Below are 17334 nucleotides of genomic sequence, written 5' to 3'. Positions count from 1 at the left end.
GTTCCTTTCTGTGTCTGCAGTTCCAGGGAGCACGTGACCCCGGAGATGAACAAGCTTCGTCAGAGTCTGAGGAGGAAGAAGCCCACCTATGTGCCAGAAGCCAGCAGACCACATCAGTGGCAGGCTGATGAGGAAGCTGTACGCAAGGGCAAATGTAACTTTGCTGTTCGGGTAAGTTTTTTTTTTTTTTAGATATTCATCTTGCTGGGGTCTGATAAAACTCTGATAAAAAAAGGCAACAGTCTAAGCAGAAATCCTCAGACCTCCAGCTACCTCCTCCAGCTCTTTCAGGGGGACACCAAGTCATTCCAAGCCAAATGAGAGATAAAGTCTCTCCAGCGGGTTAACTTGCAGTCAGTAAATCTTATTCCAAGAGAAAAAGCTCTTGTAGAAAGCAAGTGCCTTTTGAGCAAAATATGTTGACTGTCAAAAGGTGACTTTATTCCTTATTTATAATTCAGCTCTGTATGAAAATTACCCTGATTCCCATATATTCACTTAGTCTGAACAAAATAATTAAAGAAAGACAAAAAGGTTCAGGCATAGACACTCAACAGTAACATTTGTCAGTACCTTGTCTTTGAATCACAAAAGAATGGCAAACTCAGAATCTGCCAAAGGAAAATACTGTTTAATGCTCTATTTACAACTTTTGGATCACATGAACGGTAGCGCCACATTGTTTTGATTTCCATATGATTAAATATTGATGCACTTGCTATATGTTGACTTTGTTCCTGTAGAAGGGGCCACAGGGTCTGCAGCTTATCCCAGTTAAATCAAGGAACTTGTTTTATATGTTCAGTTGCATGTGACTATAGTCTGCGTAAATGTAACTGGTCAGTGCTAATTGCACTATAAATGGACTAAAAATAGAAAGCAAGATGCTTCAGCAACTAAAATCGTGTCTCTTGCCAGCAGCTATTTGCATTTTTGAGCAGACATCTGCTCATTCATGTAGAAATTAATTCCAGCTGCTACTGAGTAAGAGGTGGGGTACACCATCACAAATCTGTCCTCTTGGAATCACAAATAAGCCTACCAAGCATGCCTTTGGAGGGGAAGCAGCTTTTGTTCTTTTCAAAGTAGTAGTTATAAATCTTAGTGATTGTGCTTTTGTTCTTTGTGCGACGAGGTTTTTAGTGCAGTAAAAACAAAAAGTGACATTAATAATGGCCCAATTTCCTGATAACCAGTCTCAGCGTGAGCATCAACTGTATGAGAGCTGAGGTGATTTGAAGAAGTGCTGAAGAGACAATGACGGAAAGAAATGGAGCACAAAGAAGGAGGAGTGACAGCAAGGTTGAGTTATAGATTACAGACACCGCAGGAAATGACAAGGAGAGGGATGAGGGCACACAGAGGGGATGGAAACACATTCTGAGATATGAAAAGAGAAAGACGGGGATGGAACAAGATAAAAGAGGTAAGAAGACAATGCTGTAGACTGAAAAGTGAAGCAAGAGGAGAAAGAAAGATGCAAGACAGAGAGAGAATGAAGTGTAAATGTGGTGTTCATTCCCAGCAATGTGATAGATGTTAGAATAGCGCTCTGAGCTTCACAGCAATAGTTAATGTATAAAAATAAAGTAATTTATTCCCCAATGCTCCTTCAGCCATCTTTCCTTTATCTGCATTCAGTTTTCAGTTTCCAGTTTCTTTTTGTGTTAAAGAGTCACGCACAATTTATACTTCCCTAAAAGTTTATGAACTGTACGAGAGGAACAAAAACAGGATGTTTGTGTTTTTAACTCCTGCCACTGTCACCTTTTGAGTTTATGAAAAGTAGTAGACAGGTTTCTTAACCCCCCCCCCAAAAAAAAATAGAAAAGAAAAAGACAGAATGAAAAGGCATACACCCTGTATCAACTCTGACCACTCACCATATGTTGCGACAAACAATCAAGCATCTCTTTTTAAAAACACAAACAAGCAGCACCAGTCAAGAGAGCAATGTTATCTGATAGATATGAGCCTGTTCATTGGTCCTGCTCAAGCTAAGAGAACAGCAGCCTCATTTAGGTAGGTTAGGTTTTATTGGTAGCATTGGTGGCATATCAAATATGAATTTCCAATTACTATCTTGACTCTAAATAAATACCAGATGTGTTACACTGAATTAAAACTCCATATTTGATGACAGCAGCATGTTGTTTAAACCATGTCACTGTAAAATTACTGTTATTTTTCTTATAATTTGAAAAAATACATCCTCGTAAACCTGCTGCTGTTCCTCTTCGGTGATTCACACATACCAAACATGTGGATAAGCACTGCATCAGTGCGTGCTTAGACACAGCAAGACGACATCATGGAATCAGCTGAGAAGCAACATAAGCTGCATCCACAATATTCAAAATGCAAGCTTTTCATTTACCAGTCCAGAAGTAAAATTGCAAGTTCTGCATCAGATTTTCTGGTTTTGGGTTGTTTATTCTTTGTGATTTTGCAGTCTTGCTGCCTTTTTTTGCACTAGGGTGGGGTGGCAAAGGTATTGTTCACTTGCCATTGTTGTGATTATTGTGCTTTTCACAAACTGCACGAACGTTGACTACTGCTTTCTCTTGTTAGCTCGAGGGGAGAGTAGACACGACAGTGTCTTTAGTGGTACAAAGTGGTATTACAGCTAAACGCAGTCCATCCCAAATGGATCTCAGTATATCTCACTTACATAGAAGACAAGTGTTTTTTACAATATATGTGAGTATATGTGTCTAACTTGATCACATATTGTTTACAGCATATACTTATATATAAATATAGTTCAGAAACAAATGCTACTGAAACTTTCTCCTTTCTCTGAAAGCTCATCTTCCTGGTTCCACGCTACTTGGCTTTTGACTCTGGTGCAGCTATGGCAGCTTTAATTGTGTCCCCATGGGCACTGTGTGCGCCACTGAGCAGAGCACTGGAGAGACAACAAAAGAGGATATGAGGCTATAAATGACTCCATCCTCCTCTGGCTCTCTCTTCCTGCCCTCATTATCAGCACTAACATACAGCTGCATATCCAGTACGATGCATATTAGCTACTTGCCTGTCAATTTCCAAGCACTTGTTGAAATACTGATTGAGAGCAATTGCCCTCGGAATAAATAAAGCTTCTTGAATCTTGAGGCTAATGAGGATGTGGTTGCTTTTATGTTACTATTGTGTGCGTCTTTAGCCCTGACATAGCTCAGTCAGCTAAGTTTTGTTGAAAACTTGGCAGTGCACATCTGCTGTGTTACAGTTATTGATATCTCTGCTTTCTTTTTGCTGCAGTACCTGGGGCTGGTGGAGGTGGAGGAGTCGAGAGGGATGCATGTTTGTGAGGAGGCAGTGAAAAAGCTGAAAGTTGTAAGTATCCCTCACATATTTAAACACGCACACAAAAATGTTCTACTTGAGCTGGATTTTGTTGTGAAGGATGCAGTTGGTTGCAGATTCACTCCAGGATTACAAACCTCACTAGAACTCATTACATGCATAGTTGCGCAAAGCTCATGCATCGGTGTATTGGCCAATGGAACACACACACACACAAACTTGTTTTTTCTGTTTGTGGTGATTCACCAATGGCATAATGCATTCTCTAGACGCTTACCCAACTATTAGCTAATTTCTCATTTTTTTAATCCTTTGATTATAGAAAAACAATTAAACATAAACACAGGCTCTTTTAATACTTTCAGCTGATAAATCCATGTTTTTCATTATTTTCTCTTCTTCACTGTTTTAACTCATCTCCCTGGTGGGTCTTAGTCCATATTTGTTTGTCTATCTACTTGTCAGAGTCTTCCCTCCGATGCTAACATGGAAAAGACAGCAGAGAATGAAACTTGTTTAAATATGCATACATATAAACACACTGACATACTTCCAGTTTATACCCATAGGACGATGAATGCAGACAAGGGAGCGTGTGAACGGAGTGACCAGCTAGTCACCGTTACATTCCCCAAGAGGGAAGTTTAAGTTATATAACAAACTTCACCTCGAAGAAAACTTAAAAGAATCACGGCCAGTTTATCCCACACCGTAGAAATGTTTCACATATCAATTCTTGTCTCGTGTTTTCATTCTCCCAACTGGATTAACTCTGCTTCTTCTTTTTCTTTGATTCCCTGCTCCGCCTCTTCATTTAGTTTTCTCTTCGTACACCTTGCTCTTGTTACCTTATTTATTATGCAAAAATTGTGACTCCTTCTTGCTTCAATGTTGGTTTCAAAGTCATTTCCCATGCTCCATACTTATATGCGCTGTCTTGCACAAACCCACATGCAGACTTATGCGCTCGTGCACTCTCACGCACGCTTCCACGCTCACATGGACTTTATGTATTTTTAGCGGGGCCCGTGCTGAGTGTGTTATTACCACTGCCTGGTGCCCTCATCTGGAAAAATGGTCCAGCTGGCACAGTTTTTACATCGACCAGACTCTCCACTCTTTACCCTCCACTACCTCATCTACTTTAAGGATGTAATCATCATTTTACACTGCTTTGGTTAGCAATAAAAAAGGCTTTACATGCTTGTTTGCTTACAAGCTTGTTGATCACGCCTCACATCATCTGGGAGAATGGGCACATGGCTGAAGCTTGTTTGTTCTTTTTCATTCTAGAGTGGCAAAAAGACAGTAAAAGCAGTGCTGTGGGTTTCAGCTGATGGACTCAGGGTGGTGGATGACAAAACTAAGGTAAGAAAACGTATTTGTGATGTATCACCTGCATCTCCTTGTTAAAGTCCTCATCTCTCTTCCTTTTATTAATACATTATCACTCACTTGGCAACAAGGACAAGAAGGATCATTTTGTCTCCTCTCTTCATGTAGAGTACACAACCCACAGGTATTTTATCCACAGCTTCCGTCTCAGCTTTTTTACAGATTTAGTTGGTCAAAGGAAGGTAGCCTTTAGCTTAGCACCTCACTAACTGTTAGGAGAGTTTCTTAAGGCAGATGTTCCGATGTCTTTGGTACCAACATGCTATCACTAACACATATTTTACAGTTTATTCACATTTCCATCCTCAGACCACATACAAATGTCTGAACTGTAGTCTCCTCCGGCTGAGGACAAAGGGATTCACCGTTCATCTATTGTTTTTCTTCCAGGCTATTTTGTGCACATGTGTGTGCAGCTTTACAGCTACATGTGTGACTCATGGCTGCTGAAGGTGCTTAGTGGGGGAGGGAAGATCGAGTAAACATAGAACCACACACACCTACAAACACACTGACTCGCATGCTGTGTGTCTGGCAACGAGGGAGGCCTCTTACAGTTAGTGCAGTTAGCTGTGGCTCTATTGAACGCTGAGCAGAATAAAGAACAGCGGGCCCAATAAAGAGGCCTCCTCACTTTACTTTTCTTTTGTTTAGACACCACACGCGTAACCTCACCTCTCCCACTCACTAAGTCCCACTCCACTTTTCTCTCTCCGCTTTAATCTACCACCTCCTTTTTTTCCCTTTTCAGTCAGAATCCTCTGTTCCAGTGTTCTCCCAAGGCCATCATGCACTGTTACGTTGTTTGACATGCTCCTTTATTACCACGAACATAGGCACTGTAGTTTATTTTCAAATGACGCTGTCTCTAACAGAAGTGCTGTTTACTCCCGTTTGCTAAAAAACTGCAGTGGAAAAACATATGAAACTATATCGTGAATCTTGGAAAATAAATATTGAGCAGGAAAAAAGTAGGCTTGAGGCAGAGGGCGAAAGTGACCCTAGAGAAGTTGTGGTCTTTTCATAGGATTTGTGACAGTAAGTCAAAGCATTATACCAGCTTTAACACTGAGATACTCTATGCAAAACACAACTGTATTCAAGCTGATCCATCACCTTTTCTTCATGTTCTACCACCTTTTCTAAATTATATTCTCCTTTACAAACATCTTCACTCCTTCTATAATGGGAAGGTGGATTTCAAACAAAAATTGGAGTACTTTCACAACTACTTTTAAGACTATAATTACAAGGTTGGTTAAAGCTGCTATGATTCTTGTTTTTATTTGAACAATGAATCGTGAAACAATGACAGCTATGAAAGATGTAACTCATCACAACTCAGTGATGAAACCCCAGAGAACAGTTATGCCATGGATCTTTTTTTTAATGATAATATTGATGATTTTTCAAATTTGTCCGTGTGTTTTAGTCAAGTGTTTAGATTCACTTTCACTGATGTCTGCAGAGTTTCTGGAAGCACCTCGTTTTCAGCAAAAAGGCTGTTGTACCTTATTGCCTCCGCATTAAATGTCTTCCAGACAAAGCAACAAGCTGATAAGGCATTTAGCTGTTAGATAGTCAGATAGTTCTCTGCGTGAAAGAGTGGAAACCAAAACAAAGCCTAAGGAAATTAATGCTGACTGAATTTTGCTTTACATTAGTTAGTTATGTAACCACCAATAAACTGGGTAGCAATAAAGACTCTATAAGAGAATCAGGTGAGCATAAAAAGTGGATATAACATTAAACCTAGTGCTAATGGCTCTTGGCATTGCCCTCCTCTTCTTTCAGTGCCTTTTGGACATGTTTCTTTACCAGCTTTCTATGAATCAGACAGTGCACTCATACTAACTTTATAGAGCTATTATTCAGACCCTTTCCCACACTCTCTCAATGTGTGCCAAAGGTTGACTATTGCATGGGGGTTACACACAACAATTCTGGAGGACCTTTCAAATGCATCATCAGTGGAAGAAACAGTAAAGTATTATTTCTCGCTCCATTCAGCATTTTTTTATGCTCAAGGTTGAGAGGCTTTCCGTAGATGACACAGCCTGAGTCACAAACGGTAGAACAGTGCTTTTCCTTTCAGTTGTTTAAGGGCTTTGTCTGTCTCTCTCCTCCTCAATGTCACAGACATCATCCGAAATATTCTTTCTAAGTACATACATTTCTAGAAAACACAGCAATACATAAAGCTTTATGTGTTAGTAGAAGCACACAGAAGTTTATTACAACAGAGATACACACACACACACTGGTCTCCGCTCAGCCTTTCACCTCGGTACCAGCATCCCCCTAGATTCTCTAATTGGCCCACACTGAATGGACTCTTATTCTTCCACCTCTTTCTCCTCGCATCCCTCCTTCCTTTCTCCTTCTTTCCCAACCTCCTCCTCTTCCTCTCTCCTCATCCTCCCCTCATTTTGTTTTCTGTGGCACTGAAAGAGAGGAAGGAAGTGTGTGGACAAGTGTGTGAACCATTCTCCCTTTCTTCTCCCTCTCGCCTCTTGTTTTCCTTCTTCTGTATTTGGTGAGTCAAAATGGTGAGCCGGGGGCCCATTAATGCATGAAGAGAAAGGCAGGGGCCCCCTCTTAGTTTCGTCTTTAGTGACTGTGGACACTAAGGCTGCCTGAATAACCCTTTTATAAAAGGAAGGGCAAGTAGTGGAAACATCCCGGAGATTTAAAGAGGTTTCGGTGTCATTAGTTTTTAGTTATTTTCTAACTGTCATCAGTGAATGGGTAAATACGTTCAGAGTGAGTGGCTGAGTAGTGGTGGTGGTGGTGGCTGATTTGCAAAAATCTGATGCTGTTATTTCCTGATTGTCACCGGTTAAGCTGACAATTGAATGTTCATTTGATTCAATTTTACCGTATTATATGTCCAGTCTGATTCCACCCTGTCACCTGTGTTGTTTCCTCTGTCTGCCACCCTCAGGACCTCATTGTGGACCAGACCATAGAGAAGGTTTCATTCTGCGCCCCTGACCGCAACTACGACAAGGCCTTCTCTTACATCTGCAGAGACGGGACAACCAGACGGTGGATGTGCCACTGCTTCATGGCTCTAAAAGACTCGGTGAGAGCACAGCTAACCTTCTATACAACCCTCGTTATCTACATTGCCAGTTCCTGACATAATTTCTTGGCTAGCCTCTGTTCTTCTGGGTTTTTTTGTTTTAAAGTTAGTGCAAAAATTCTAGGACAAATCATCTAGTATTGGAATCCTTTTGAGGTTAAACTAAAATGTATTAGCTGGTTAGCTCACACATGTGCAATACCAGAAAAAAAATACATCTCCTATGAAAATGTGTCAGCATGGCAGCTTGTATTTTGGTGTCATTATAACTTACCTTTGTCCCTAAGCACAATATTATCAACACACTAACTTTCTTGCTTTGATGTTCCTTGTCTAAAATCACCTACAGCAGTCACTCATTTTATTCACAGTTGTATTGGGCTCATGGGAAATTTGTGTTTAAGAAAGCTTTGCTATTAGAAATATCAAATAAAACATAACAGGTTGTCTTTTTTCTTTTTGACCATGAAAACACGCCATTGAAACGGTTTTGTTTCAAGGCTGGATTTAAAGTCATTTAGATTTTTACAAATGTCAAGGGCATTTTGAATGAGATTATAATTCAGATGGAATTGACGTAGCAACTTTTTTTTTTTCTCTAATTGGTGATCTTTAGTCTTTAGGATATATATATATATCTATATAAATATATATATATATATGTATTATTTTACTCATTTATATACTGTATGTTATGACTTGTACTCTTTTGGGTGGATTGATGGTTCAGTTACGGGTCAGAATACAACACTTTTTGTGACACTTTAAACACTTAACACTTAATCAAGTAATAAAAGTAGTTATGGACTAAAACAGCAGTTAAATTCAGTACTAACACTCACTACAATCTGCCATGCTAAAGCCCATTTTGTAGCACTAATGTCTTAAAGTACATTTGAAGCTGATTGAATAATCAGTTGTGTTTGCATTTTTTCAAAGTACACAGTGGGTTGGATTATGAATGTGAACACGAGAGAAGGGAGCACAGACCTGCGGGATTAGAAGAGGGGATTAGACAAGAGCCTGTAGGGTTATCTGCCCATCTCTGTCTGTCTCTGTTTCCACCGCACACTCGGCATATCTCTACACGCCCATCCTAAACTGAACTACCTCTCCTGTCACTGCTAAGACAGACAGGCCTAATAAGCTTTATGAAACGTGAGTTTGATTGTTGGCCAACCACCAAACAAATGATAGCTTTAAGTCGTAAATTATGATTTTTCATTTAAGGATAGTAGCAAGAGGTCACTGGTGGTTGAAAGTATGTATGAAATACAAAATTGTGAAGCTGGGACATCTAGGAAGGTCCAGGGGCATTCAATCTTAGCAGAAACTCTTTTCAAAAGAGGGCTTTTAACAGATACTTCCTACATATTATTAAATACAATAGCTTATTGTTCAGCTTTGCTGAAGTTAGTTAAATTACAATATTTAGACACTATATTTGATAGGCTATTATCAAATTCATAATGTAATGAAATAAAGATAGAAAAACACATTTTAAAGCGTGTGACTTTGCAGTTTTTTCTTTCAGTAATTTTATTCTGTCAGAGATTTGGACAAAAAAAAAAACATTTTGATGGGCAGATAATGTTTTAATCTGTTTGGCAGCCTGAAATGTAAACGTTGGCCTCCACTTCCATCAATGTGAAACTGTCTTGATTTTATGGAGCAGCAGTACATTTTCAGTGGTTGCTCGTAAAAAAAATTAGAAGATACATTTAAGACATATTGGTGGGTCAAACCCTGGCTTTCTGGTCTACATGCTGAGGTGTCCTTAAGCAGCATACTGGACCCTAAGATACCTCTAATGTATCCATCAGTGTGTGAATATCTGTCATAGACATAGACATTATTAAAATAAATGAATAATTCAAACAGCTCTGTTGCACACAGAAAGTCCTGCAGTTGTTGAATGCTGTGATTCATCAGTGGGTGAATGTTCAAGGATGTAATTGAGTCAGATTGACAGTGGAGATACAAAAGGTTCAGTCACAGAAATTGTAACTGTTGTACAGTTTATATTGTTTTAGATGTTTTGACAACTTAATGTTTTTTGTACCAGGGGGAGAGACTGAGCCATGCAGTTGGCTGTGCCTTTGCTGCCTGTTTGGAGAGGAAACAGCGAAGAGAGAAGGAGTGTGGCGTGACGGCGTCATTCGACGCCAGTCGCACCTCGTTTGTGCGTGAGGGCTCCTTCCGCATCAACTCATCTTCCAGCCAGCAGGGCAGCAGCAGCGAGCGAGATGACAAGCTGCAGGATAAGAAGAAAGGTGAGACTTAGTTCCACATATTTAAAATATCAAGCACATTGAGGGCAAACATGTTGCTTAAACACACTTTGAGTAGAAGTCATGATATTGATAGATTATAGGAGCTCTATTTAACAGCACTGATTATTGCATCCCTGTCTTCCTCCAGATCAGCCCTCTGCCATCCCAGCCCTCCCACCTGGCACCGCCTCCCCACCCGAGGGGACAGCGTCTCCTATGGAGCGCCCAGAACCAGGCGGGCCTCACGCCATCCCTCGCCGCCACGCGCCGATTGAGCAGCTGGTGCGCCAAGGCTCATTCCGGGGATTTCCAGCCCTCAGTCAGAAGAATTCTCCCTTTAAGAGACAGCTGTCGCTCCGCCTCAACGACCTGCCGTCCACCCTGCAACGAAAGACTGACTTCCAGGCCAAGAACCCTGGTGAGACATTTTTTAAGTTGGATTCGCAACTGTTGCCAAATACAGACACCTGCTGACATTTCAGAGCTTAGTAACATCTGTTTCTTATGGTATGTAGGTGTCCACCAACAGGGCTTAAGTTCCTCAACAATAACAGTGTTTAAACTACAGAGTTTAATCCTGTGCCCACTTCACTCCTTCATTAACAGTAATACGAGCCGAGCCTTTACAGGACTGAAACGACTTCAACGTACACAGGATGCATTGTTTTGTCATGTTTGCCATAATTGTATCAATTTTTTTTACCCACTTTGATATGCAATTTGTAGGTTGTGTGAAAATGATTATTACACAGGTTAGACCATGCTTATTTTTTCTTGTACATTTTATAGTGATTTGTAACTATTTAATTAAGGAAGAGGAGCCAAGGAAAATTTCACTAATATACTAATTCAGATCTGTTCCTTGTCAGATGTCTGATATGAAGCATATTCACCAAGCTATAAAAGACAAGAACCTAATTTTGTCTTTTTATAGGAGTTAATGATATTACCTTGCAGATGTTATTGAATCAAATAAGGCCAAGACAACACTAACATCATCTGCTTTGTTCTGTTTTGTGTCTAGATTTTACTGATCTACATTTAATTTAAATCTCGTATCAAAGCGCCTCACAGATAATCAGATGGGATTGCATACGTAAGAGATGGCTCTTACGTATGCAAAAAGGATTTTTTTTTTTTTAAATGAATTCTGCAAACTCAAATCCCCAAATTGATTTTTGTTACTCCTAAGAGGTCAAGGAACATTGCCACTGACTTCACATAAACACAAATACACATGGGCACTCTGCGATCCTCCTGCGTCATGGTTGTTTGTTGGAGCTTTATTACATTTTCTGTTTAGCTTCAATGTTGCATCACTGACCCTTATCTGAAGAGATTAGGGAGATCATATTACCGGATAAACCTGCAGCTCATCCTGGATGCATTCATATTAATATTTTCAAGGAGGACAAGAAGTAAAGCCTGCAGTTTAGTCTTGTTTATCCTTGTGTGTGTAAGATAGAAAGCAGTTTTCCGAAGTTCTTCCTGGACAATTAATGAGAATTGACTTAGCTCTGACAGGTTCATCTACACATGTAAAGAAACACACAGGCATAGACACACCCATTCAGTTGTGGCGCCACAGGATCAGAGTGCTCAGCAGCAAGGCTGATTATAGTCATTAGTAGAGATGAGAGTCACTCCAGTTACTGGAATATTAAACCACAACATTCAACAGCCACTCAGAATCCGTGTGTCATAGTCGACCCTTTGATTTCCATCTCTCATTTTTCACCGAAGGGCAGCATATGTATGCAGTGGTGTTGGATCTAAAGCAGTTTGAGTCCCATAGTTTATACGCAGTGCTCATACACACATTCACACACACACACAAGCTTTGACTAAATAGGAACAGCCAACTCCGCTGCTTCCCTGCTCCCTTGTGACTTTCCAGACAATGTGTGTATTGATTCGTGCAGTCAATCAGCTACCCTAGTTAGCCTTCAGCAAGTCCTCTACCAGCCCTTAAACCTGCCACTGCACTGAGAATAACTCACAAACACACACACAGACACACATGTGAAGTGCTTTGAGCTACTATGAACTCTGTGGGATGTGGACATGAAGAGGAAAAGAGATGGATCATAGGGTCGATCGTTTCGGAACAAAGCACAAATAAATCCTCAGTGGGAGACCTTACACATGCTTCCAGCACCCTCTGCACCCTCCAATATAATTCAAGGCCTGTAGCCATTACAATACACTCATTTAAAGAGATATAGATGTATTAGAAGAATGGGCTTGAATGGCACAGCAGTAGGGTTTGCTCCACAATGGGCCCATCTGTGGTAAATAACATTCATTTATCCGACTTTAATGCCTCTTCCACTTCAGTTTCATCCTGCACATGCAAGATTTTTATTTGTCCATGTTATAAAACTCGACTCCAATGTGAAAGCCATCACCAAACTCTTCTCTTTTACAAGGAAGGGTACAGCAAGGGAGGGGAGGAGAGGAATAAAGACAAATCTTCTGCTTCTGCTGTCTCTAAGGGTTTGAAGCAAATATCCAGGGGACAAAGAATGGGGAATTAAAAGTAACCTCTATTTATATCGGCAGTCTGTGCTGGAAAGGTTTAAAGCTGTACTCCAAAACAAAGATGGACAGTAATCTAATCCTTCTCTGGTCGGGTACAGGTCAGTTACAGTTGGTTTAAAATCATGTGAAAGAAAGCCAAATTTACTTTTGGAAGCTGTCTCAAACACAAGACACAACAAAGCAACTGAAATACACACTACACACATTTGTTTTGAGAAACCTTTATTAAAGTATTAATCTGCTCCAGTTTTCCCTGCTTTTGGTGTCAATTTTGTCTGTTACACAATTTAATAGATATTTCTTTTTTCCTCTCTTTGCTTGCTTCACTACTCCATCATCCTCTTTTCCTATTCCACCCTCTTCTTTTCATCTCCCACCACCCCCCACTACCCCCTCCCTCCCCTTTGTGTATTCCTTTCTTGCTAGTACTAGAGATGGACATGGGATTACCAGATGAGGGCGATGGTAGTATTACTGCTTTGTGTTGCCAGATCAACAACTCTTTTACCAAGCCGTCGGATGAGCTCTACATCAACCCCTCTATGTCTGCAAATGGACCGTCAACTTGCACTGTGCCCCCTATTCTGCCTCCACCACCTGCACCGATGCAGGGTAAGAAAAACTAAGTTAGACTGATACATTAGTTCACTGAACTACACTGAGTTGTGTGTGTGTGTGTGTGTGTGTGTGTGTGGGAGGGGTGATAGCATTCTAAAACTCTTGCTTTTTCTTTTTCAGCCACTTCATCTTGGGTGCAGCCTGAGGCTTCACTCCACTCTCCTCCCTCGGTTTCCGTGGCGAGTGGCCACAAACGCACGCCCTCAGAAGCCGAGAGATGGTTAGAAGAAGTTTCTAAAGCTGTCAAAGCCCAACAGACGCCTCCTCCAGGCCCCACCATCCCCGCTATCCCTGGGCCACCCTCCATGACCAGTCATCAGATATCCACTCAAACAACCATGTCAGCTGCCCCGGTATCCACTGTCCCTATGCCCCTGGGCACATTGTCCAAACCTCTTATCTCGGGCCCCTCTGCTCTTTCAGGTCAAACCCAGATTCCCCTCCCACCTATGTCAATATCATCTGTTCCTTTAATACCAGGCCCTCCAGTGTCAGGTCCCCCTATGTCTCTTCCATCCATGTCCATCCCCACCATGTCGGGTCCGAGCATGTCCGGGGCCCCTATGTTACAGCCCTCTCTTCCTGGACCCCCCGGTTCCCTTCCAAGCTCCATGCAACCGTTCCCCCTGGTTTTTGATGCAACTCCAGCTCCTGCGGGAATGTTTGCCAGCCAGCCTGTCCAACCTGCTTTTGTGCCCATGCAGACCTACATGCCAGGTCTGGCTAGCAGTATGACCTATCCCAACGCCAGCGTTCCTGTAGTAGGCATCACACCATCACAAATGGTGGCAAACGTCTTCTGCACCGCCACAGGCTCGTCAGGCTCAGGCGTCACCATGGGCTCAGCTGTTGTAGGATCCAAAGTTGGTGCACTAGGAGCAGTCGGACACCACCATTCCTATCCAGGAGCACCAGGTGCAGTTGGGCACACTCCAGGTTTCTCCACAGCTACATTTTCTTCCACTCCACCTCTATCAACAGCCATTAATGGCCTCCCCATACACAGCAGCGCAACAATGGCCCTCCAGAATGGGACCTCCATCAGTGGTGGGAATGGTGCCAGCAGTAGCAGCTGGCCACCAGAGGGCAGTCAGCTAACAGCACCGGTGGTCAGCGACTCCCAAGATGATGACCGTTTTGAGGCCAAGTGGGCGGCACTGGAGACTAAACCAGCACCTCAGCCACAAGGGAACAAGCCGCCAGCTGCCGCAGCCAACCCTTTCTCTAACAATCTGCAAAAGACTTTTGAGATTGAGCTCTGAGCCAGATTTGGTCTCCCAAAGCCGTAGCACTAGTTCTGGAGTTAAAGCCCAAGGAAGTTAGGCACTAAAATCCAGCATCTTTGCTTAAATGGGATGCAGGTCCTTTAAGTTGACCCAGCATCCACCCTGTGGCTGCCTAGCAAATTGCTGAAAGCTCTCAGAGGAGTCAGTGCTACAATGATCTCAATTGCTTTCTTTATGCTCTCATGCGAGACAGAGAACAACTTAGCAGTTTGCTGGGCTGCACTATAAGAATCAGGTCTCAAGCTCTCTTACCTTGATGGACTGATTTCCTCCTCTCCACCCGCTACCTGCGTCTCCTCCCTGCTTTCACTTCTCCACTCTGGCTTTTCCTGCTCTAAGCCCCTGGATGTACTGCACGAGACCCTTCTGAGAGAACAGCGAGGGGACAAAGTTTAGTGGTTTCTTTCTTTAAAAGAGGACTCCACTCAGTTGCATTCCAAACCCATGAGATGTTTTTGGAAGTTTTGCTTGATTTTAGGTGGAGATTTTAGCAGATATGGCTACATCCCAACTATGTGGGGAAGCGATTTCATGAACAGACTGATGCTGATCTTTACGAAGCACAGCATAAGTTTTGGATGTCTGAAAGGACTGACTGACCAATAGTAGAGATTTATGGCCAAAATTTATTTTATTTATTGTATTTTATTTTTCCTTTTAACAAGTTATTGTGTACTTAAAAATCCAAAAGTTAAAGCAATGTTTCAGGAGCATGTTGGTTATTTTTTTAAACCCCCCATATGTATTTTTTAAGGTGCAGTGAAACTACAGATAACAGTGAGTTAACAGGTAAGATTCGGCTGTAGAAAAGGAGAACCACTGTGGGAATTGGAATCATGTGACAGGAACCAAATAGTCAGGGCTTGCAGTACAGTTGTGCAGTGTGAGATGTCAGACCAGTGTATATAGCGGCATGTTTCTTACACCCGTCTGCCCCCAACTTATATATGCTTCACATTTGCTGAGGCCAGCTGTGTTAGTATTGGCTTCACTTGGCTGTGTTGCTTATTTCTATTGCTAATGCCGAAGAAAACGGGCACCAGAACATGAGGAATCGCTTCAGGATAACCAGCACACAGACACTCTGGACAACATAGCACACAGCGATTCTTTGGACTCCATTTTCAACAGACAAACCCAAGGAACTTTAACAACTCAGTGACAAAAAAAAAAAAAAAGCTCCTATAACACTGTGCACTTGGTTGAAAACAAATGCACTACATTCCAACATTCATAAATTCTTACACGTGTCAAACACAGGGTATAGTCTCATTGTACAATATGATTGTGTTTGCAACCTCTGTATCTGCTGTCATAGTGCTACACTCATAACAGATTTTGGGACTGATGGTGAGAGGTGAAAAGAAGTAAACCACATGAGCAATGAAATAATCACGATTAGTGAATGTAAAACAAAGATTCAGCTGACATATTACGAAATAAAAAATGTAAGAGCCAACAGTTTGCTAGAAGAGAGAAAGAGAAAGGAGCAGCTGTACGTGAGAATGAGGGAGAGCAAGAAGCCATACCTTTTAAAGAAAGTGAATAGGGAAGTCTAAGGGAAGGAAAATAAGATGAGACGTGACAAAAAGGACACACGAGGGAGGCAGATTGTGTGAAAATATTGAGGAACAAAGACACATTCATTACTTATCACACAACATGAGCACTGTCTGCTTTTTCTTTTTTTAAAGGCTGAGCCGTTTACACTTCTGCAGCATATTCCTCATCTTCCAGAACCTATTCGAATCACAATTCTGATCATACTTAAAATAAATGTTACTTATTATATTATTGCAATGTCATAAACAAGATTTTTTGTAACTATGTGCAACTCATGATATAGTTTAAACTCCAATAATGTCAACAAAAGCTTTCGGAAATTTGAGTTTGGCTGTATTTAAGAAGATGCAGCATTACAAAAAGGAAAAATGTTTATCACTGAAGGGCTTTCCACAGGTGTTTTCTCTTTGTTATATAAACTGCTGGCTGATCTCAGATGCTCCTCTTACGTTACTTATGAATATGTCCTACAGCTCTTTACATTCCCTGCTCATTATTTTTGATTAACTTATTTGGTCTCTTCCTGTGGCAGCAGTCCCATTTGATGGTCTGACTTTTCAGAGAATCCAAATTCATTGACAGCAGGCCTACTTTACACCACTTCAGATCCTCCCAGGATTTAGCCTTTTGTTTTTACATTAATTTCTTCTCTGAACAAATCCAAGCTGCTCTCTCTACCTTTATTTCTCTACAGAATGAGACCAATTTGCTTATGAAATCTATTGTTTTGTGACAATGTAAGTATATTTTAGCCCCTGACTCGTTTGCACGCCCTCCAAATTATAAATGTAGGTAAATTGTGTTCTGCATTAAAGCAAAACTAAATGACCTCATAAACTTGATTGTAAAACCATAGTTTAGTGATGGTAACAAAGCAAACCAGTGGAGTTTATTTTTAATCTTTATTTACAGAATTTTTGTATTTAAACCAACATATTTGTATTGTAATTACATTGTACAAAAGATAAATAAAGTAATATAATATTACATCTGCTCTTGTTTTGTTGGTGTCAACCTTTCGTGGCATTTTCATTCCTGTATGTGAAGTCCTCAAGCACAACTCGCACTTCCAGGATTTCAGCTGCTGTCTCTTGCTGTTAATCCAACTCTTACTTTTAAAATTTTAATTCGTGTCTAGTTTCTAAAAGTTAAATAAGGAAAACAATTGCATGTTTTCATCAGCTAGATTGAAGTGGATTAATACAGATAAAATGTGAAAAACAAAAGTTCGGATGGTGAAAAAAACCCAAAACAAACACTAGAA

The 17334-nt window shown here is 41.1% G+C and overlaps 1 protein-coding gene across 3 annotated transcripts in view; it reads left to right on the top strand.

Annotated features, from left to right (window-relative positions):
• The window catches only part of numbl (NUMB like endocytic adaptor protein), a 59912-nt gene extending 42855 nt beyond the window's left edge, over positions 1 to 17057 (top strand). For 2 of the 3 annotated variants that reach the window (XM_072392959.1, XM_072392957.1), the window contains exons 2-9: positions 21 to 171; positions 3265 to 3339; positions 4603 to 4677; positions 7649 to 7789; positions 9855 to 10062; positions 10211 to 10480; positions 13030 to 13215; positions 13342 to 17057. In XM_072392959.1, the coding sequence (XP_072249060.1) occupies positions 46 to 171; positions 3265 to 3339; positions 4603 to 4677; positions 7649 to 7789; positions 9855 to 10062; positions 10211 to 10480; positions 13030 to 13215; positions 13342 to 14483 (2223 nt within the window). In that variant the 5' untranslated portion in view covers positions 21 to 45 and the 3' untranslated portion in view covers positions 14484 to 17057. The remainder of the gene's footprint in view (positions 1 to 20; positions 172 to 3264; positions 3340 to 4602; positions 4678 to 7648; positions 7790 to 9854; positions 10063 to 10210; positions 10481 to 13029; positions 13216 to 13341) is intronic. The other variant, XM_072392958.1, reaches the window with a different exon arrangement.
• The last annotated feature ends 277 nt before the right edge of the window (positions 17058 to 17334 follow it).

Source organism: Leuresthes tenuis, unplaced genomic scaffold, assembly GCF_036924035.1.
Source record: "Leuresthes tenuis unplaced genomic scaffold, fLeuTen1.0.hap1 SCAF_9, whole genome shotgun sequence".
Lineage (NCBI taxonomy): Eukaryota > Metazoa > Chordata > Actinopteri > Atheriniformes > Atherinopsidae > Leuresthes > Leuresthes tenuis.
Note: the sequence above shows the minus strand (reverse complement) of the source record. Positions and strands in the feature narration are given on the sequence as shown.